We start from the raw sequence: 22,397 nt of genomic DNA, 5'->3' as shown, positions 1-22,397 counted from the left end.
TCTAACCAAACTAGACTGGTTAGTCAAACCAGGTCTGACCAACTAACCTTAGTTTAGTTAACCAGACCATAGCTGGTTAACTAGACAACAGATGGTTGAGGTCCAGTTGAGAGCCAACCAGACCAGAGCCAGTTAGTCTGGTTAGTGTAACCAGCCGGTTACTTCATCCAATCACTGTCACCAAAAAAAAAAAAAAGGGACAGTTGCAGAGACTGTTTCTGCTAGCAGTTTTTACCTATCTGAGAGAGTATTTACTGTCAGAAAAAGCAGAAATCAGAGATTTGCACAAGCAAAGGGATGCATGCCTTTGTGCTTAGAAAAAGGGGATCAGATGAATACTCAGTCTTTTTTTTGCAGCAGCCAGAAAAGGGGCAATATAGTTGTTGATGCCTTGGCAACCTTGTGGGTATATGCCTTGAGTTGACAGCCCGGTACTAGCATAGATTGTGAAAGCAAGACACCTCTTGTTGAGGTAATTTTTCTCTTCAAAAAGCAAAGGTTGCGTGCATCAGTTGCATACACAATGTGTGAGAAATTTGCAGATCTCAGACGTGTGTTGTAAGAAAACTGCTCAATCACCTATCTAGTGGGATTCACAAGATAGGAATGCACATCCAAGACAGAGAAGTGTGCAGCAAAATCAGCAAGAATTTGAGCAGATGGTATGCACTCGTATGCAGGAGATGGAAAATCTTAGAAGGGATCCAAGAGATCAGCATTTGTTTCAAGCAGAAACTATGCCTAACACAGCTTATGATGTGCCAATGCCAGAGGCACACTCTCGTGTACAGCCAGAGAAAGAGAGATCTCATAGGGGACGGTCTCATAGCAGGAAGAGATCGAGGTATCATCACCGATCTCCCAGTCCTTCACCATCTACCTCAAGCTCGACTTCTGTATCTTCTTCTTTATCAGATAAACCATCTAAGAAAAGAAGGAAACACAAGTCTAGGAAGAGCAAGTCTTCCAGAGAGACCAAGGAATTCAAAGAGGGAGGTAAATCTGTGAAGTCTATGACCTGTAATGGACAATATGGTCATACAGACAAAATATTGTAGTTCATCAGGCAGTTTGATGCTACATTCGGTATAGAAAAGTTTTCAGAATCCTCCAGGTTGAAAATGGTCAGTTTGCACTTGACAGCGACAGCTAGTGCATGGTGGAGTGCACAGACCACAGATGGGTCAGCCCCAAAGAGGTGGAAGGACTTCAAGAAAGCCTTCTACCAGCAGTTTATGCCTAAACAGTTTAGAGATCATGTTCTTCAAGATTGGGACAGTTTGCATATGGATGTAGGAAATACAGTGGATGTGTACAACCAAAAGTTTTGGGATGCTTATTTGCAGGTTGCACCTTTCAAAAAGATCTCCAAAGGAACCCAAATGAGAAAGTATAGAGCAGGTCTCAGTCCAAGAATCCACGCAGTAGTAAATGCTTTGGGGGCAAAGAACATTCAAGACCTTATGCATTCAGCTTCAGTAGCTAGTCTTGTGCCGTTACAAGATCCATCTACAGTACTATCCTTGCATGCAAGACGTGCTGAAAGGAAGAAAACTGATTTTTCAAAATCAGAAAAGAAAGAGTATCCCAAGGTTGAAAAGAAAGGGTTTCAACCTCAGAAGCCGAGGGTTATTCAAATTTTAAAGACATATAAAGGCAAATCCCCATTCACTCCTAAACAGATAGCTGAATTTCACAGAGATGGGAAATGCTTCAAGTGTGGGAAAGAGGGGCATGTGGCTGCCCAGTGGCCAAAAAAGCCTTCAACTTCGAAGGGAAAAGAGGCAAAGAAGCCACGGGGACCGCAAAAGCCGATGGCAGGAGCAATTCCTGACATACTGGGTCATGTTTCAAACCCAGAAGAACAAGAATTGCTGCTATCATGGGGCAAACTCAGGACCAGCAAGCGCTGATTTTATTTGATCCAGGGGCTACTGATAATTTCATATCAGAGGACCTAGCCCTGAGACTGGGAATAAAGACGAAGGAGTTGGGCAGGGCTTTGGATGCCAATCAGATGTCCTGTGGGAACCCTGTGCCAGTCACTCCCTTGATAGGGAAGCTCCGTCTTCATGTACAAAGTTATGTGGATCAGGAAGACTTCTTCATTTCTCCACTGAAACATCATGATGTAGTTTTGGGTATGCCTTGGTTTCATCGCAAGGAAGTGAAGTTGACTCTTCCTGAAAGAGTGCTGAAGTTTGTACATAGGGGCAGAGTATATCGTGTGGTTGCTAGGAATAGAGGGGAAACTATTCCCATTGTATCAAATAGTTCTGTTGGAAAAGAAATAAACTCTGCAGTTTCAGCTTACATGATTTTTGTAAAAGAGAGAGATGTGGAAATGCATGCTGAAACAAGTGAGGTAGATCAGAATAAATTTCAGTTCCTTGAAAAATTTTAAAGATTGCTTTTCTGACGCTTTGCCAGGGGAGCTACCCCCTGAGAGACCTGAGAATCATGGCATAGAGCTCATTCTTGGCAGTGAGCCACCCAATAGACCCCCATACAGAGTTAGTGCAACTCAGCGAGAAGAAATTATGACTCAGGTGCAGGACTTGTTGTCCAAGGGGTTGATTCAGCCCAGTTCTTCTCCTTTTTGTTCCCCTGTACTGCTAGTATAGAAGAAAGATGGTTCATTCCGTATGTGAGTTGATTACCAAGCGCTAAACAAAATGATCATCAAGAATAGATTGCCTATTCCGCGCATTGATGACGTGATGAATCAGTTAAATGGAGCTTCACTTTTCAGCAGGATAGACTTCAAGAGTGGCTATCACCAAGTGAGGATACAGCCTCAGGATGTGCACAAGACAACGTTCCGCACTACTTTTAGGTTGTATGAATATCTGGTGATGCCTTTTGGATTGACAAATGCCCCAGCTACTTTCAATAGGATGATGGATCGTATCTTCCAACCCTATGGTACCTTCTTCAATGACATAATTGTCTTTTCTAAATCCGAAGAAGAGCACAAGGAACGTCTTGCTATAGTGTTTCAAGAGCTAAGAAATCATAAGCTCTATGCAAACAGCATTTAGATAGCACATGATATGACATGACATGATAAGATACGACATGTTTTGTATTTGATTTTGCTTGAGATATTGAGCTCTTAACTTCAGCATAGTATAGGTAAAGCTGAAACACCAATGAGACCCTTAGTACTGAATTCCGGAATGCCATGGATAGGTCCACCATTATGAGCATGAGAGCAGCCTTCAAAGGGACCAGGATATATTTGGATGATGATCTAACCCTCCTACAGCAGGAGCACAAAAGGGAGGGAATGGTACGGGTAATGGCCCCGATCCTAGCACACATGTTCAACCATGCCATATGCCACGGCTTTCCACCCTCTTGGAGCACTACCACCATCATCCCAATACAAAAGGCAAGTGACCCCATGGACACTGGGAATTACCGCACTCTCATGATTGGCCACACTCTGGCCAAGATCTATGGATCTGTACTAGAGAGAGGGATCAACAGTCACACAGAGGCACAGGGGCAGCGTGCTCTAGGACAGGCAAGATCTCGGAGACAGCATTCCACCCGAGCACGATTGGGGTGAATCTCTCTCTCTCTCTCTCTCTCTCTCTCCCCCCCCTCCCTCCAGCCCGCGAGGCCTCTCGAAACGTTAATCTCTCTCTCTCTCTCTCTCTCTCTCTCTCTCTCTCTCTCTCTCTCTACTGAGACCGACTGCCATGTACACAGCACCTTTTTGGGGGAGTGATATTTCAGCAACGGAGTGGAAGAGATTTGAGAGATTACAGGTGACCATGGGATCCAGGATGATTCAGAGTAAACCCTCAGTCCCTCATCAAATTATACAAACAGAGTTTGCCATGACCCCCCTCCAGGTTGATGCCATCTTTCAAACGGTGACGTTCCTCCACAAAGTTTGGTCCTTTCGCCAATGGAGACTACCGAGGCCACCATTAGAGTCCTCCAGGCGACTAGCAGAGAGTGGTGTTGATACATGGTATGCACGGATATCCATATGGTTTGGTAGGGATGGCATTTAGTTGATGCCATCTTTCAGACGGTGACGTTCCTCCACAGAGTTTGGTCCTTACCCCAATGGAGACTACTGAGGCTAGCATTAGAGTCCTCCAGGCGACTAGCAGAGAGTGGTCTTGATACAGCATGATACGCACGGATATCCACATGGTTTGGTAGTGACGGCATTCAAAGGGACAAGACTTCCTCCCTTTCAGTACAGTCGACGCACCACCCGAGATGATCCCACGAGATGAGATCAACCATATCATACAACTAGACCTCCTCCAGCTCCACCATACATCTAGGGCTTGGGGGGGGAGAGGAGCTCTCCACCAAGATCCAGTTCTACCATGATCACTTCCTAAGGATCTCAGAGCACGGTCTTGTCATCATACCTCAGTATCTTGAGGACATGAGAGTTTCACATGCACCAAGGATCGCAGAGCAGGACTTGCACACTATGCCAGATGGGGGAGATCGAGACGGAGGAGCATTTTCTATGTGTCTGCCTAGTCTACTATGAGATCCAAGGACGATATCATTGCCTCTTTCAAGAGGGACATGGCTTTGGCCCACTCACACAGCTGATACATTTTCATGATCAGGTCTGTGTTGGGCTCTACCTGCTTGAGATGCGCTGACAAAGAGAGACACTAATGCGGCAAGCCAGAGAGCAGCATGGGCTGATGCCACAGGTCACCATCGACAAATCACAGACTTTTATGCATCTGAGTCCACTGCCAGCGTAGCCAAGGGAGAGGAGCTTGATGAGATGAGAGCATCATGGATCAGCGGTAGGAGTGCCCACCACGATGTGGCTAGACGGGGGACACACTCTCCACGTGCGACATGGAGAGAGCCCAGAGTACGCATGATCGAGGTCCGATCTATCTCATCCCTTCTCAGAGGCGACCACCAAAGACGAGGCATCACCCTTGACATAGCCCACCGGATCCAGAGATCAAGGAGACCACGCCCTCCCCCACGTCGCGAGACAGCTAGATAGACACAAATACGAGAGCTGCTCACATCTCATCAAAGTGCCACCAGGTTACCTGGATATATGGAGCCTGAGAATGTACTAGGAGTGCTAGCCATGAGCGCCTGACACGCTTCTGTTACTTTGCTATTCTAGTATTTTGTTCACTAGCTGAGCATGTTAGCATTTCAGCTTTTGCTTTCAGTTTTTCAGCTTTCAGTTCTCAGCAAGGGTCTTAGTGAACCATTTGCTTCAGCCCTAAGTGGCTTGTATGAGTTACTTCTTGGATTCGCACTTTGTCTCTAGGCCCGCAAGGCCTCTTGTAGACGTTAATATATCTATCTTTCTCTCTCTCTCTCTCAGAGAGCCACCATGGAGCCTAGATACGTGGAGCCGGTTCATGCACTTGGGACTCTAGCTCTGAGCACTTGATGCCACCCTCATGCTATTTTGCTACTTTTTTGCTATTTTGTACTAGTATATAGCATTTTGGTACTCAACAAGGGCCTTAGTGAGCCCTTTGCCCCGGCCCATAGTGGTCTGTATGAGTTACTTGATTCCGTACTTTGTCCCATAGGCCTGAGAGACCTCGTGCGGACGTTAAGATCTCTCTCTCTCTCTCTCTCTCTCTCTCTCTCTCTCTCTCTCACACACACACACACGCACGCGCGCACAAACTCACTCACTCTTTTGCTTCAACTAGAATACACACACACAAACACACACACACCTTTGTAAGACTAGAATTCATCCAAAAAACAAATTTAGATTTTTGTTGTTCTAAAATCCTAACCGGTTTTTAAAATCAAACAGCAACCAACTATAGCACCAGTCATTGCATCTCACCAAATTACAAGTACCTTGTGAAACTGTTAAAATAAAGGCCTACCTGTTGAATTTCATCGACAGGGCATTTTATGAGGTAGTCCTGTATCCAATGAGGCTGCTCCACAAGAGCTTGTATGAAGCTTCGACATGCAAGCATATTATGCTCAAATAGCTTCCATATTAGGGACTGTCGAGAAAAGGGATTGTATCATCATTTATTCTCAAAACAAACTAATACATTTTGGTCGATGCTTGCAAAAAAGCAGCAAACAATGTTACCTTCCAGAGTGGAAGATCCTCACGAAGGCTCAGATGTGAGCGCAAATACACTCTTAGCAAAAACTCAGTTGAAAGAGTTATCATAAGCTTTGCAAACTCATCCACAACAACATCTGTTACAGTTTCCACTTCAGTATTCCTGGGATTGCTCTCCCCCCACGCACTCTGACCTCCCTCCACTTGCTGTTCATTTGCACCAACATTCCGATACCTCCGAGAAGCCCTGTTAATTGTAGTCCAACAAGACAGAAGGCAAGTTGTACAGGAGAATTTTCCAAAAATTGTGACCTTCGAAACGTGTCTATATTACTTTTTAGAAAACACAATGATAGCTTAAATGGGGGTTGGGTGGGGGGGGGGGGGGGGCGTTGTGGGTGGGGGGGTGCGTGGGGGTGGGGGTGGGGGTGGGAGAGCTAGAACCTTTCAAGCAGGAATTCTTATATCAGCACCCTCATGCATGCTTATCACAAATGCAGCATTCATATGTACTCACAACCATGGAGCTTCCTATGGCACCCTTGGAGTCAACATAAATACTATCTGTATTTTTTAGCAAGCTAGCCATCAGTAATGTCCTATCTTTCAAGTCTTAACTTTCGTAAATTACCAAATGCCAAAAATGGAGTTATGCAAAATAAGCCAACAAAAAAATCCAACCCCTCCCAATCCAATGTGAAAGACTGGAATAAAGGAAAATCAGTCAGCTAAAAATGCAAGCCTTTTGCTATCTGAGATAAATTATATTGAACTTTCAGGCCCATTTCAGGATGACCAAGTGCTTCTTGAATGAAGATACAGCAAGCATGATGATACTGAGAATTAGGCTGCGACAAAGGCCATCTTAACTCTGCCTGCACAGACCTAATTCTGATCCTGCAAGTCGGGGCGGCGGCGACATGGCACAAAGTCCCAACAGATGCGACGAGCGATGCGAGGTGTAATGGCAGGTTCGACAGGCAACATTGGGCATGGCGTGGCTGAGCAATAGCAGCGATGCTCGTGAGGGTACAGTTGGGCGTGACGGGACTGGCGGCATGGCTGAGGCGGTGGCGACTTGGAGCATCCAGATAGCAGTCGGGCCTTCATCAAGTTAGGCGTGGGATTGTTGTAGTCGGACGACTCCATGCTCCCATTGTGGTCGCCAGCTCTAGACGGTAGCATTGCTCAGGCGTTTGTGTACCAGGCCCAAGAAAGGGCTCTGATACCAATGCAATGAAAGGGAAAGGGGTAGATTTGGTGAAGGACCAAATATGGCAGCAGGAGGGGGGGGGGAGAGAGAGAGAGAGAGAGAGAGAGAGAGAGAGAGGGGTAGAGGGAGAAAGAAAGAAAGAAAGAAAGTTTATTAAAGTCTTCGGAAGACCGATGGGTCTATGAGACTGTGAAAAACCTTATACAATGAGCTGTGGTAGTGGAGCTACTAAACGAGCATCCACACCAATGCAGAATGCAAAAAAAGCAAAATGATAGTACTAAATCCTAAGTACAACATAGTCATATCTCGACTGTATATATCAATCAATCTCAGCATCATCGTCAACATCATCATAACCATCATCATCATCAGCAGCAGCAGCAGGATATCATCCGGATGGATGAGGCTGTGGAGGTGGAGGCATGAGGTCAGCAATAGAGTGTTGTCGCCCCCCCAAGGGTGCAGTCCTGGTACCTCTCCTGGTCGTAGCTCTACATCTAACCACTACCACTATGACCCCCATCGGTCGGGCTCCGACCCTAAACAAGGAGGGGATGTCCCCAAGTATGATCTATGAGTCAACCCTCTGTCTGAGATGTCGGGTCACAGGCTCTGAGTCACGGTCATGTCGAGATCTCGCCTCGTGGGGGTCTATGTGACCTAGCTGAAAGAACTCCGTGATAGAGCTCTGAGAGGTATCAATCGCAGGAGAAGTCTGCTCATGTCTCCATGCTGGGAGTATCCTATCGCGGTGTCTGAGCATCTCATGAATGAAACCAGCCAAACATCGTTGGTCTGGGTAAGAGAGGAAACGGGCCAAAACCCCATAACTATCTCTGAAGAGGCAGTAGAAACGCCCTCGGATCTCATAGTAAACAGGACATCTGAATATGAAATGCTCCTCTGTCTCAACCTCCTACATGTCACACAGTGTGCATATGCGCCTCTCCCTGGGTAACCGAGCTGCTCTGCCGCTCTCGGTACGAAGTCTGTGAGAAGAGACCCGGAGCTGCCCAAGTGAGATCCTCAACGAGTGGGGTAGATGAATATGCATGCATCCTGGTGGATCAATGAAACCCTCCGCTGTGATATGTATGAAGTAATCTCTGTAGAAGCCCAGCTTCACTAAAAGATCACTCGGGCCCAACTAAGTCTGGAATGTGTGTAGCTGTAATAGATCCTCACAGATAACCTGGTTGACCTCGTGTGATAGTAGGGGAGAGAAGGGAGCATCCATGTTGTACTCGAAAGGGGGTACTCTGTCCATGTGGAGCCCTAGTCCTACAAACCATCTCTCTGTGCGTGCATACCAACACCTCTGCTCTCCCCTTGCTGCAAGTGCCATTGAAGAGGACAGTGCTAGCCATGGTATCCTGCTACGCCCGGATGTGTAATCCCCATACTCCACGATCCACGCACCAAGATAGAGTGAGAAAAGGGTGAGGGGAAGAGAAAGATAGAGTTTCCAGGATCCACGCACCAAGATTCTCCAAATTGACTCCTTGGTCCAAACTGCAGGCATGTATGGCAGCCCTTCCTGGGGGCCAGACCTATCTGATACAAAGATACAAGTTCTCTTCTTATCGTGGATGATCCACAATAAGCCATAAGTTCCCCATCAGATCATTCAAGCTGATTTCGGAGCATCTCCATTGCAGTTAGGTGCTGCGGCATTCCGAACTATCAATTATCTATACTGCGTGTGACATTATTGCTCCTTTACTGCAGGTCAACGCAAACTACCTTGGTTGGCGCTATCCTCTTCTATGGCATTAGCAGCTCAAGGTGATCAGAGATGCTGGCATGCACACACATCCAAATGGTTCGAAACACTGGGTTTCCATATAGACAGACTGCCACGTTCCAGTATAGCATTGACGCTCCGTTTGTCCCGTTTCGGGGCAACGAGTTCAACCTGATCATCCAAGAGGATATTTTACAGTTACACATATTCAGCACCTGGTTGCATAGACAGAGCTTTTTGTGAAACTCAGCTTCTATGAGGACCACTGCTTATGCATCTTCGAGGAAGGTTTCATTATCCCGCCAGGGTACACTCAGATCCACCTACCACACTCGCTTAGAATTGCCATTGGACAGTTCTATGTTTCATCAAACCAACTCTGTATCGAGAGTGAACGAGCAAAGGGGATCCCCAGAGAGAGTCCTATCTGCACACTGTGTGGGCGGTGAGGTCGAGTCAAACAAGCACTTCGCCTGGTCTACAGCAACATTGTAGACGACAGCACTACCATTTCAGAAACAGCTTTGGGTCCCTTTCCAGCCTTCTCTCATACCTCGACCAGAGGTGCCTCGCCACTTTCATTCATGAGGCGGTCTGACATAGAGAGTGTCTCATTAGATCACAGAGACAGGAGTGGGAGGCCTTATCTGACCCAACTCAGAGTGTGATCACAGAGTTCTTCCAGCCTAAGCATACAACCCCCCCAATCAAAGATAGCTGGCGAGGTAGAGACCCCGAGACGAGACACGGCACATTCAACAAAGGACTGAAAAACACATCCTCTACTGACATCTCATCTATGTTCAGACCCGAGATACAGCCAATAGGGGTTATTGTGGCGCTTGTCAAGCGTAGAGCAACTGCCAGGAGGTCATGATACAGTACACTTTCAGACAGTAGACAACGATCTAACACGTGCTTTTTGCATGCCTAGTCCCACGTTTCATGCCATGCATGTCTTGCATTGTATTGTATCGGAACGTAGAGCAGCTGCCAGGATGTCACAACACACAGTAGACAATGATCTATCACGTGCTTTTGGCATACACTGCCTAGTCCCACGTTTCATGCCATGTGTATTGTATTGGATTAGGCTGCATCTGTTATGATGATGATGATGCAAGTGACGCTGCATCTGTTATGATGATGATGATGCAAGTGAGAACTATGATCACCTCCCTCCATCCTTCCCCCCCCCCTCCCTCCTGCATCTATTATGATGACGATCATGCAAGTAAGGACTATAATCTCTCTCTCTCTCTCTCTCTCTCTCTCTCTCTCTCTCTCTCTCACACACACATATATATATAGCTAGATGAATCCAAGAACATTCCCAAACTCATCCTCTAAAAACACAACATAGTGCAGTTTCAATCTCACGAGAGTCACTCATAAGATTGAAAACCATAAACTCCATCACGCATAGCAGGGACTAGCTACTATGACATCCCCACTGATGTCATCAGCGCCCAACAGTGGGTGTAGACCATATATAAAAGTATGCTACAAATCCACACACCCACACATACTTGAGCATCCATTTATACAAAGTCTTCGTACTGAGTTTTTGTCGGCACTCCGGAGGTGAAGGGCAAACTCAGCCATGACGAAGGCTAGCACTAAAGGAGAAGGCTAATCAAAAAGTAGTCCAAATCTCTTCGTTCAAGCTACAACTGCTTGTGAAGTCTAAACGATTACATTTTAGTCTCTCCCAAACGAGCATCTAAATCTAAATCTAGCTGATAGGCCAACGCACCATTTAAGATAGAAAGAATTATCGCAATACCAGCAGGCCGCAACTTGGACGAAAACTTCACAAGGTGAAATTTGCATGTCCGCTAATACGGCACAAGCATATACCTAGATGAATCCAGGAACATTCCCAAACTCATCCTCTAAAAACACAACATAGTGCAGTTTCAATCTCACGAGAGTCACTCATAAGATGGAAAACCATAAACTCCATCACGCATAGCAAGGACTAGCTACTATCACACACACACACATATATATACACGAAGGCAGAGAGCTCTAGCTCGACCTGCTTTCAAGCACATTTTCTAAACCCCCTAACGAAGGGATGGCTATTTACCACACTCGTGAGGCCAAGAGCTAGGTAAGCAGCACCCTTCTGGAGGTGTGACCAAACGACGACTGAACAGTGATGCTTCGAGAGATTGCAGGTGACTATGGGATCCATTATGATTCGAAGTAAGCCTTTAGTCACCCACCACATCATACAAGCAGAGTTCGGTATGACACTGCTTGAGATCAATGCTACCTTCCAAACGGTTACCTATCTTTGGGCCCTACCTAGAGAGAGGCTATCGAGGGTGGTATTGGAGTCATCTATACGACTAGCTAAGAGTGAAACTCACATGACCTGGTATGCATGCATTTCTAGATGGTTTGATAGGCGTGACATTCGTATGGATCATCTCCCCCACTTCCACTACAACTTGGATGCTCCTAATCCCCTCATCCCGCGGGATGAGATCAACCATCGCGACCCCTGAGAGTGTCAAAGTATGGAGTGATCTTCAAACCCCAGTATATGGAGGACAATCGAGTTTCACATGCCCTTAGGATTGCCATTGGACAGATGCGAGTCTCATCCCATTAGTTGAGGTTCGAGGCTCTATAGATGCGAGTCAATTTGATGTTGTACTGTCTCATAGGCCCGCGAGGCCTCTCGAAGACATTAATACATATGCATCTCCATCTCTCTCTCTCTCTCTCTCTCTCTCTCTCTCTATGCGCTCATTAGGGAAGAGTTCAATCACATGGTAATGATATGCCCTCACTATGCACACATTAGGGAAGAGTTCAATCACCTCCTTGAGGGACATAACAAACTGGCTGATTTGCTGCATAAAGGGTCACCTTCAGCTTTAGGAACATTTGTGTATAAGCTCTTCAAGCATAGGAATCCACCTGAATCCTAGAAGGTGGTTTCTCTTTCCACCCTCCCATCTTCGGGAGGAGCTTTCATGTACTTGTGATATTGTATTGCTCAGGTCCCATAGGCCGGTTTTGGTCTTCAGAGGACGATAATATATTCTTCTTCTTCTTCTTCTTCTCTCTCTCTCTGTCTCTCCATTAACCACCAAGACCCGCATGGGTCTTGGTGGTTGAGGCTCTAGTTCATGTCGTTGTGTGTGTGTGTTCAATCCTTGTGGTTGACTTCGGATACGCCTACTGTGTGCGTCTTGGGATTGTTCCTATGAAGTAAAAAACTCTCTCTCTCTCTCTCTCTCTCTCTCTCTCTCTCTCTCTCTCTCTCTCTCTCTCTCTCTCTCTCTCTCTCTCTCAGGCTTGTATGAGTTCGCTTTTCTGTGTGCTTTGTCCCATAGGTCCGCAAGGCCTCCCGTGGACATTAATCCCTCTCTCTCTCTCTCTCTCTCTCTCTCTCTCTCTCTCCATATATATATATTTATTTATTTATTTATTTATTTATTTTATTATTTTTTCAGACCTGCGATGCAACCGACCGGGGTTACAGTGGTGCTCGTTAGACATCGGGTAGCGGCCAAGAGGGCACGACAAGTTACTCATCCAGATAGCAGACAGCGATCCATTACGGGCTTCTTGCCTACACTACCTAGTCCGTTGGGTGATGTATCTTGATGTTCTATATGCCTATTGTATTGTATTGTATCAGACTCTATCTCCACATGAGGATGATGTGCCAGGATGGCTGCATAGGCTTATGGTGGACATGTACTATGATATCACTGACTATGTCTACACAGTTTTCTAGGATGCTCGCTTAGTAGCTCCACCCTTTTGCTCATTGTATCAGGGCCCAGGCTTTTCTTCACTCTCATAGACCTTTAATACTCTCTCTCTCTCTCTCTCTCTCTCTCTCCCCATATTCCTCACCAGACCTCCCACATCTACCACGCCCCACTTCTTGTGCACTCTTCACCAACATGATATCAAGCATGCCACCCTGAAGCTACATAATAGCCGAGCAAAAGACTATGAAGGGATTTGTCCAGAGTACATTGCACATGGTATTAATACACTAGGCAAAGCTATTCAATGAAGTGCTTTGCACAGGTTTTCCCTGCACCTGGATACTCAACACTTCTATTCCACTTCACAAGCAAGGGATCCCATGAGTCTGAAAAACTACACGACCATCATGATTGGACATGTCATGTCGAAGATTTATGCAGCAGCGCTTGACACTCATGTTACTTGAGATGCAGAGTGTGCAAGACACAGAGCGATGTGACAAGCACGCTTTCAAGCAAATCATGCTACACTGGACCACCTCTTACACTGAGGACTTTCATAAGTGTAGAAGAAAACTCCTGCCTGAAATAACTTGCTGCTGCAATATACACATGCTTGCTTGCCTAATTTTGAAAATGAAAATTCAACGCTGCAGCATTTTCTAATTAGATCAGTCACAATAAGATTGCATCTATTACGATCTCTCTTCATACATTTCCAATGGGCTAGAACTAAGTATGGTAAGGAAATTGCAGAATGGTGAAATAATGCAAGAACAAGCATTGTGTTCTCATTGCATTGCAAATTCCATGCTTGGGTATGAATACTTTCTTCCTAAAGTCAATTGCAAAATAGCGACTTGCGAGAAGCCATAGCGCCTTGAGTTCATGAGCACTCTTGCCAAAGGACTGCCAGCCTGTACTACATACTTTCCTTTAGTGGGAAATGCTCACGCTTGACTGTTGTAGCGTACAACTCTGATGTGACATGTTTCTTTCATCTCTATGTTCTTCTTGCATCCTGCACCTTTGATTGTATTACCTAACAGACTTGCGGCCCCTTAAAAAAACAAGGGGACAAATGCGAGAAGCAAAAGCCTTTTATAAGCCTATTCTAGCATGCACCGTTGCTCAATAAACTGCCTTTCTGTTCACAAGATATAAAAGAGAGTACAAGTGAGACCTAATATCATAAATTATTACTAAATGCTCTCTTGTATCATCGACTTTAACAATGCTTTTTATATCAAAACATTTTCACTACAAAAAGAGCACAAAAAAGTTCATCACAAAGAAGCAGCTACACTAATTGCAAATGGCACAGAACAATTGTAATTTATCCCTTCATGACACATAGTGAAAAAGTTGATCTTACTGTAAATATCATCACATTCATGTTTTGCATCACTGAAGCAGTTGAATGCGTAAAGAAACGGTGGTAATCATGAATGGACACATTATCTGAGTTTCAACGCCTAACTCAGAGAACAGACATGTTTTTACCTTGCATCAATTATGTCGTAGTTCACCTCCACCAATCTGAGAAGGAATCTGAAATAATCTTTATCCATAAGATGATTCTCATGGACAAATCTGCACAAACAAAACAACAATCACAATATATACAAGCCAAAATGGAGGTCGGTTTATGAGATCTAGGCGTATTTATGCACCAACCTCAAGTTTTCTTCCCATACACTTCGATGTACTGAAGCAGGCATCTGTATGCTTCTGCTGTGAACATCAGCACAACATCAATCTATCTTTTGCCAGGACAAATACAAGCTTTGAATTCAATTTGCAAGATTTAAGTTTGCAGAGCACAACATTCAAGCTTTTTGTCGGGGAAAGAATCATACAGGTTTGGCAAGCGTTCAGATATTGGAATTTCCTTCATCATCTCATCTCCATCCTCATCTTCTGCTTTGTCATAACATAATAAGAATACATCTTCAATGAAGCAAAGACATAGCTTAGCACGATACGACACAGGACTTGGCACGTACCTTTTGTGAGTGACATTGCTGTCTGGGCTGGGGAGTATGCCGACGGCACCTGAGAACATGATTAGAGAGATTGTATCAGATAAATGAACTAAGGCGCCCAATCTCGTGTAAAAATACTAAAACCATATCATTGGAAGTTAAACATACATTATGTCCAATGTTCAAGAATTCTCAAGGAACAATAGACACTACCTCCTGTTGGGACCTCTCATAAAGTAGCATGTAAGCACTGTTGGGCCTATCAAACTCCTATGTTTGCACAGCCATCAGCAAAAGCTTAGGTTAACAAATCAAATAGTGCAAGAAACTTTTTCATATGAAAAGAGAGGTACTCAGTATCTGGTGGCCTGTCTATCTACCTGAGGGGTTGTCGTTTTTAGGAAATTATCATAAACGTCTACCGTATACTTTCCGCCGAAGCAATCTTTCTCCAAATCATTGGCATCATAAGGTTCAACATTCTTATCATCAAAAGCAATCCATCTGGTGCAAAGGGGGGCGGGGGAAACTCTTACGATTCAGAGGTACAAATACATGCCACATTACAAGACACATGCTAATATTCGAGCTCAAACAAAATCTGCAAAGTTGTTGGTTACAGTGTAAAAGCTTACACACCCGCCAGTCTGACCCCTTCCACAGTTGAGAGGGTGATCCCCCCCACGCTGCTTTATGTATGAATAATAATGCCCTGCAAAAGCAGTTCCAGAATGCACAACAACACCAACAAGATCATATTGATAGTACGGATCTGGCTTCAAGAAGTTGGACGGGGTCTCTTGTTTACTGTTGATATCTGAGGAATTATTGCTTAGTTCTCTGGGGCTATTGGTTGCATGATTCTGTGTCTCCCTTAAAGCCAAGCCTTCAACAGTAAAGGGCTTCATGTCTACATGTGTAGGAAACTCAAATCTGTCTTTGAGTTTCAGCCTTTGCATTGTCTCATAGTCAAAGTCAAACCTTTTCAAGTGAATGACAAGTGTATGAGGCAGTGATTTAACACACACTCGCTTCAAGGCATCTACTTTTAGGCCACATTCGTCACAATAGTAAGCATTGTCACCCTCAAGCAAGTCACCGCGCACAAATGCTTCCAAAGATTCTAGTAAGTCCCTTTTGTTCTTTACATCAACACTTATAGCAGCAAAAGGCTCCTCTCTCTCACTTCTATGTGGACAACCACGACAAATCACCTGCAATCAAAGAAATCAAGATCATATCAGAGGTATGATGTAATAACAGTGCTTTTATTTGGCTTGACTACATGATACTATCTTCTGATTGCATGGTTTTACAGTGCAGCTGAAACATAAGCCCCTAGTTTGCATTATTGAAGTATGGAAAAGGATAAATAAGCCACCCAACCTGCTGCGCAAATATTCCTCCAAAAATCCTTGTGAGGGTGGTTTCTTGATGGGTTGCCTTCAGTGTCTCGTCAATAGAATCATATAGCCGATTAAAAAACTCGAAAGCATCTTGATGCTCTCTAAGGTTGATTGGCATACCATCATAATCACGATATGCACACCAAAAACCCTGTGGAGTATAATGGTCAAGGCTACTGCCAAGAAGAGCACCAAACATGGCTTGCAGCTGAAAGAAAACAGAACCTGCCTTCTCCACATCCTCACACTCAGTACAAGCCAAAACACTCCTACGGACTTCGGGTTGCATAAACAACTGCTGAAAGACAGAATTCATATAACATGTTGCCCCAGCGTTTTTCAAGCCCACATAGCCACCCACTGCCTTCCTTCCATATGAAGGTAAGTGTTCCCAATCAAGAACCTGATCTGACAGATGAATCTTTATCACCAATTCAACCACCTCTCTAAAACTTTCCTTACAATGTGTAGCCAGACAAATCAAGAGCTGAAAAGCTTTCTCACGGCTCCCGCGAGTCCCACATTTTGGCTGCAACAAACCATCATCCTCAGGGGAGATACCAAAAACACCAAAGTGAACCCCATGTACTTGACCTCTTCCGGTGTTGTTGCTTTCATCCTCATGTAATAAGATTGCAGAGTCTGGGAAGAGGAATTGTTTAATAAGCTGCATTCAATACAAAGAATAGTTATGAGGAAGACGTTCACACAACACCAATCACTTGAATTTTCTCACAAAAAACTACCAAATCGAGAAGCTTACCATCTGCACCAAGCCTCGTCCTCGTGGACTCTTGCTTGCACCAATTATACGCTTGTCTAGTACCTCTACCAGGACTCTAATTAGATGCAAGTGACCCTCTAGAAGCTGCATCCAAAACCAATTGGAAAGCTAAACCATAAGAATCCAGACACTATTCTTGCACAACACATGGACACTTAGCTTAATTCAAACAACGATACTGTCAAAAGATACAATATCATGTGTACCCTATCATCGTCATCAACAGCTGCAGGAGCTGTCTTCAGCCACTGTAGCTCATCCTCCAGCTGCTGCTCTGCAATTTCCCGCTCCTCTGCACCTTCAATTGTGCAAAAAAGATGACCCAAAAGCTCCCAAAGCTGTTGAACAGATCACAGATGGTCACTATTACCTCAGAAAAAGCATAGTAAGAATAAACCATCAGGTAACCAATGTTTCTCCTTTGCACTCCAAATAAATCAAAATAGTGCAGTTATCACTGGCAACCACGCCAAACATTCTACTTTCCCAAACAGGCTGCAAAGTCTCTCCTTTCTTAATGTGAAACATAGAGTTCTCAAAGAGGAAGGTAAACTTACATGTACACATCGTTTTGGATGCTTGCTGGCTTCAACTTTTGCACCAATTAATGCCATCAAAATCTGCCGATGAGCAATTCGATCTTGTCCATTTTTTACGGCACTGGCCAGAGGGAACGAGCATTTAATGCAACAGGCTTCCAGCCAATGAAAACCAAAGTCTACATCAATCTGGATCAAACTTGGAAATAGAGCTTCTACGCTACAAGATTTTTAACTTTCAAAAATAATTACTAGTTCAAGATCCTTCACAAATTCTCACACTCACCCAATCTCCTGAAGGTGACTGTGATACCCTACCCTTAATCTTTCAGGTTGCATAAGTACTTTCCTTTTGCACTGTGCACTACCACTAACAGCTTGGGCAACTAAGTACTCGTCTTGGCATACAAGCAGACCTTTGCACTCACCCCAATTTCATGAAATGCAGGGCAGCACGGTATCGAACAGTCTTATCAGGTGAATGTAAGATCATCGCCTGTTAACCAGCCCAGTTTCAATTGTTATGGCCCACTTTTTGAGAGAGTAACATTTTCAGAAAATTCAAAAGAAAACAACATAATTCGTTTCAAGTATGCTGTGTTCCATACCACAATAAAATTCTCAGTATCTGCAGAGGTGAAATAGGATCTCCATACGTACTTATGCTTCAGTAAACATAACACCTACAGCAAACATAGAAATGTGAGCATAACTGCTTACTTTGTCTCCTGACTTTTACACAGTACAGTGTATGCTGCATGAGATCTCAATTAAATTGAATGAATTTACATCCCCACGATAATATGAAAGACCCTCCCATCTACTCCCACTTTCCAACCAGCTAAGCTGTAGATAACCGTCACTAAAACTCTCTTTTTTTTTTAACATGACACCAAGCTCATGCCACTGAGCAAGCTGGATTGTGCATTTCAACAAGACTGACAACAGAGACTGGCTTGCAAGATTATAGAAAAACAAGAGGACCCGGCTTAGAATGCAACGGAAGAACAAGAGCACGCAGTCTGAAAAAGAAAGAATGCATACAATAGGGATTCCAGGAAAACATCCTCTGAAAGCACAGCACATAGTAACAGTTTCAATCTCACGACAGTCAGAAGGTTCAAAACCATACTCGCATAGCAAGGACTGGCTACGATGGAATACACCCAACATCATGAACACCCACAAATGGTGGGTGTGGACCATAATGTAAACAAATGCTCTCACATATCCACACGGACTTGGGCATCCATTTATACAAAGATCTTTGTTCTGAGAATTGAAGGGCCAATTCAGCCCTGACAAAGGCAAGCACTGAAGAAGAAGGGTAATTAGAAAAAGTAAATACTATAGTAGTCGTTTTAGTCTCTCCCACACAATCATTTATAAACAGAGGATGATTTGAGAAGATATACCTTTATAAGACTAGAATATATCCAATCGTGCAAATTTAGATCTTTTGTTGTTCTAAAGTCCAAAAATCTACACAGAAAATAAAATAGAAAACGAAAGAGAAGAAAAAGAGGTAACAAATTTTTTTGAAAAACAAAAGTAAGGCATACTAAGCAAGCAAAGAAACACTTATGTCATCATTAGTGCCCAAGCATAAGCAGCTATACTAGGCTTCTAAAGACCCATGGAATCTCTTGGGATCCAGTGCTTGCTAAAATACATCAAATAAACAAAAGAGAAAAAAAAAAGGCATAAAGAAGAAAGGAAGAAGGTGACTAAGCAAAATAAACAAGCAAATCAATAAACAAAATCAACCAAAAAACATCTCTCTCTCTCTCTCTCTCTCTCTCTCTCTCTCTCTCTCTCTCATGAGGATCGCCATTGGTCGGTTACGAGTCTCATCACATTAGCTACGGATTGAGGCAGGGAGAGCTGCAAGCATACCTAGAGAGCAGAGGATTTGCACACTATGCCAAATGGGGGAGATCAAGACGGAGGAACATTTTCTATGTGTTTCCCCAGTCTACTATGAGATCTGAGGACGATATCATTGCCTCTTTCAGGAGGGACATGGCTTTGGCCCACTCACACGGCTGATACATTTTCACGATCAAGTTTGTGTTCGGCTCTACTTGCTTGAGATGCACCGACAGAGAGAGACACTGATGCGACGACAGGCCAGAGAGCAGCATGGGCTGATACCACAAGTCACCATCGACAAATCACAGACTTTTATACATCTGAGTCAGCTGTATTAGAAATCAAGAGAGTGAGAGAGCAGGAAGCAAGAGAGCTGAACGTAATGTTTGCAATAGAAGGAGTGTCTATTACAAGAAGTGGGATGGGTTTTGTCTAAGTGACAAAACCTTATCCTTCACTAACCGTAGTTAGTGAGCTAACTATGGTTAGGGAAAAAAACCTCTAAATGAGGGAAAAGTGCCCCCAACCTACTTGTTACATTACATGGTCACTGCTGAATTATAATAATAACTCTAACACCCCCCTGCAGTGCCAATGTCATGTACAAGGAAATGATCAATCACCAAAAGGATATAAGTTCAGGGCACTACCAAATGCCTCAAACTTTTCATGTGGAAGTGGTTTGGTGAAGATGTCTGCAACATTGTCATGTGTTGACACATAGATCATACTGATCTCTCCTGCATGCAACTTCTCTCTGACATAGTGATAGTGAACCTCAATGCGCTTCGTGCGAGCATGAAACACAGGATTCTTTGCCATTGCTATAGCACTCTGACTATCAGTGAGAATCGGGAAGGACCCTCCAATGAAAGATGAAGATCAGCAAATAAACGACGCAGCCAAACACATTCAACTGTCGCTGTGAAAGCTGCCCTGTACTCAGCTTCACATGAGGAGGTAGCCACTATAGACTGTTTCTTGCTCAACCAAGAAATGCAAGCATGTCCTAGAAAGAAACAATTCCCACTGGTGGACTGCCTAGTATCATAGTCTCCATCCCAATCTGAGTCACTGTAAGCATGCATATGCAAGTCACCCCCCGGGAAACATCAAGCCAAAAGACTTTGTACCTTGCAAGTAACAGAAGATGCGTTTTACACCTGCCAATGCATAATTTTTGGGCTGTGCATATACCTGCTCACCTGAGAAACTGAAAACTGAATATCAGGTCGTGTATTGCAGAGATAAATGAGGCATCCAACAGCCTGACTATAGAGTGTGACATCAATTGATTCACCCGCATCATGCATTGTAAGCTTCAGCCCCGGCTCCATGGGAGTGGACATAGGCTTGCAATCATGCATTTTGAATCTGTCCAAGAGCTTTTGAACATACTTGGACTGAGACATAACAATGCCACGTTTCTCTTGAATAAATTGGATCCCCAAAAAGAAATGTAACAAGCCCAAGTCTGACATATCAAATGTAGCTTTCAATTGGGTCTTGAAATCTGCAATTACTTCCTTATTTGATCCGGTGAGCAGCATGTCATCTACATAAAGAATGATGACCAGAATATCCCCCCCATCCTTCTTTATGTAGAGGGTGCTCTCAGTTGGACTATTGTGGAGCCCCTTACTGGTCAAAAAGGCATCAATTTTGGCATACCATACACATGGGGCTTGTTTCAGCCCATACAAAGCTTTATTCAGCTTGCATACCTGAAGTGCATTTTCTGAAATTTGAAAGCCCAGAGGTTGTTTGACATAAACCTCTTCCAACAAGTCTCCATTAAGGAAAGCTGTTTTAATGTCCAACTGATGAACATTCCATTCAAAATTTGCAGCCAATGCTATAACCGACCTGATGGTTGTCATCCTGGACGTAGGAGCAAAAGTCTCCTCATAATCTATGCCCTTTTTCTGAGCATATCCTTTTGCAACCAGCCTTGCCTTATACCGATCAATGGACCCATCTGGTTTTCTTTTGACTTTGAAAACCCACCGTGTACCTATGGCATTCTTACTTGGTGGCAAATCCACAACATCCCAAGTCTGATTTTTATGAATGGACTGCAACTCATCGTGCATGGCATTCATCCAATGCACATTATCTTTTGCTTCTTCAAATGTCTCAAGCTCCTCCTCATCAAGAAGAGTACCTGCATAAGCTGATTCAACTGAATGAGCTCCCTCCATGTGCCTTACTGCACTACGAGTTCTGCCAGGCAATGGAGCTTCAAGCCTACTCTCCCTGAGAGTCTAAAGCAACCAATGCGAGACTGTTTTGGCTGCGTGTATCTCTTGAATTTCTTGCTTGACAACTTCATCCACACCCTGAGGTTGTACCAATTCAGCTGGGGTCTGAATCTGTACTTGTGGAGCTGGCGGAGGTTGCTGTAAATTCTGAATTTCAGCGGGGGAACCAAATGCTATAGGAAGCATCCCCTCAAACACATCATCTGAAGAGGCCGGAATCTGAAATTCAGCACTTGTATGTGCAGAATTTTCAGAGAATACGACATCTCTACTGACAAAAATCTTCCGTGTAGCAGGATTGTAGAGACGATAGCCTTTGCTTTGTGAACTATATCCCACAAAAATGCATTTTAGTGCCTTATCTGACAACTTGTGTCTGAACTCCACAGGCACGTGGGCATATGCAACACAACCAAAAACTCTGAAGTGGTCCACTAAAGGCTTTCTCCCATGCCATGCCTCATAGGGAGTGATTGTCTTCAAAGCCTTTGTAGGAGCCTGATTTAAAATATAGTTGGCACACATGAGGCCTTCCAACCAAAACCTCTGAGGCAACTTCTTACTTGTGAGCATGCATCTATCCATTTCCATGGTGGTGCGATTCTTCCGCTCAGCTTTGCCATTCTGTTGAGGTGTAAGCCTCACTGTAAGCTGATGCATAATACCTTTTCCTTTCAGAAATGTCTCAAATTCATGAGACATGTACTCCCCCCCTCGATCTGTGCGAAGTGTCTGCAACTTGAGTCCTGTTTCATTTTCAACCATAGCCACAAAGTGTTTGAA

At 44.2% G+C, this 22,397-nt stretch overlaps 1 protein-coding gene across 5 annotated transcripts in view; it reads right to left on the bottom strand.

Annotated features, from left to right (window-relative positions):
• The window catches only part of LOC147879714 (uncharacterized), a 90,167-nt gene that overhangs the window by 11,631 nt on the left and 56,139 nt on the right, over positions 1 to 22,397 (bottom strand). For 4 of the 5 annotated variants that reach the window (XM_087371852.1, XM_087371854.1, XM_087371855.1 and 1 more), the window contains exons 26-40: positions 18,090 to 18,164; positions 17,910 to 17,977; positions 17,500 to 17,602; positions 17,149 to 17,280; positions 16,922 to 17,026; positions 16,139 to 16,825; positions 15,392 to 15,966; positions 15,133 to 15,256; positions 14,966 to 15,022; positions 14,774 to 14,822; positions 14,627 to 14,687; positions 14,445 to 14,501; positions 14,271 to 14,360; positions 6,092 to 6,314; positions 5,874 to 5,999 (exon numbers count right to left, since the gene is read on the bottom strand). In XM_087371852.1, coding sequence (XP_087227978.1) covers positions 5,874 to 5,999; positions 6,092 to 6,314; positions 14,271 to 14,360; positions 14,445 to 14,501; positions 14,627 to 14,687; positions 14,774 to 14,822; positions 14,966 to 15,022; positions 15,133 to 15,256; positions 15,392 to 15,966; positions 16,139 to 16,825; positions 16,922 to 17,026; positions 17,149 to 17,280; positions 17,500 to 17,602; positions 17,910 to 17,977; positions 18,090 to 18,164 — 2,532 coding nt within the window. The remainder of the gene's footprint in view (positions 1 to 5,873; positions 6,000 to 6,091; positions 6,315 to 14,270; positions 14,361 to 14,444; positions 14,502 to 14,626; positions 14,688 to 14,773; positions 14,823 to 14,965; positions 15,023 to 15,132; positions 15,257 to 15,391; positions 15,967 to 16,138; positions 16,826 to 16,921; positions 17,027 to 17,148; positions 17,281 to 17,499; positions 17,603 to 17,909; positions 17,978 to 18,089; positions 18,165 to 22,397) is intronic. The other variant, XM_087371853.1, reaches the window with a different exon arrangement.

The sequence above is a fragment of the Dipteris shenzhenensis genome, chromosome 33, assembly GCF_047967505.1.
Source record: "Dipteris shenzhenensis isolate YYH24624 ecotype China chromosome 33, Dip_SZ_1.0, whole genome shotgun sequence".
Classification (NCBI taxonomy): domain Eukaryota; kingdom Viridiplantae; phylum Streptophyta; class Polypodiopsida; order Gleicheniales; family Dipteridaceae; genus Dipteris; species Dipteris shenzhenensis.
Note: the sequence above shows the minus strand (reverse complement) of the source record. Positions and strands in the feature narration are given on the sequence as shown.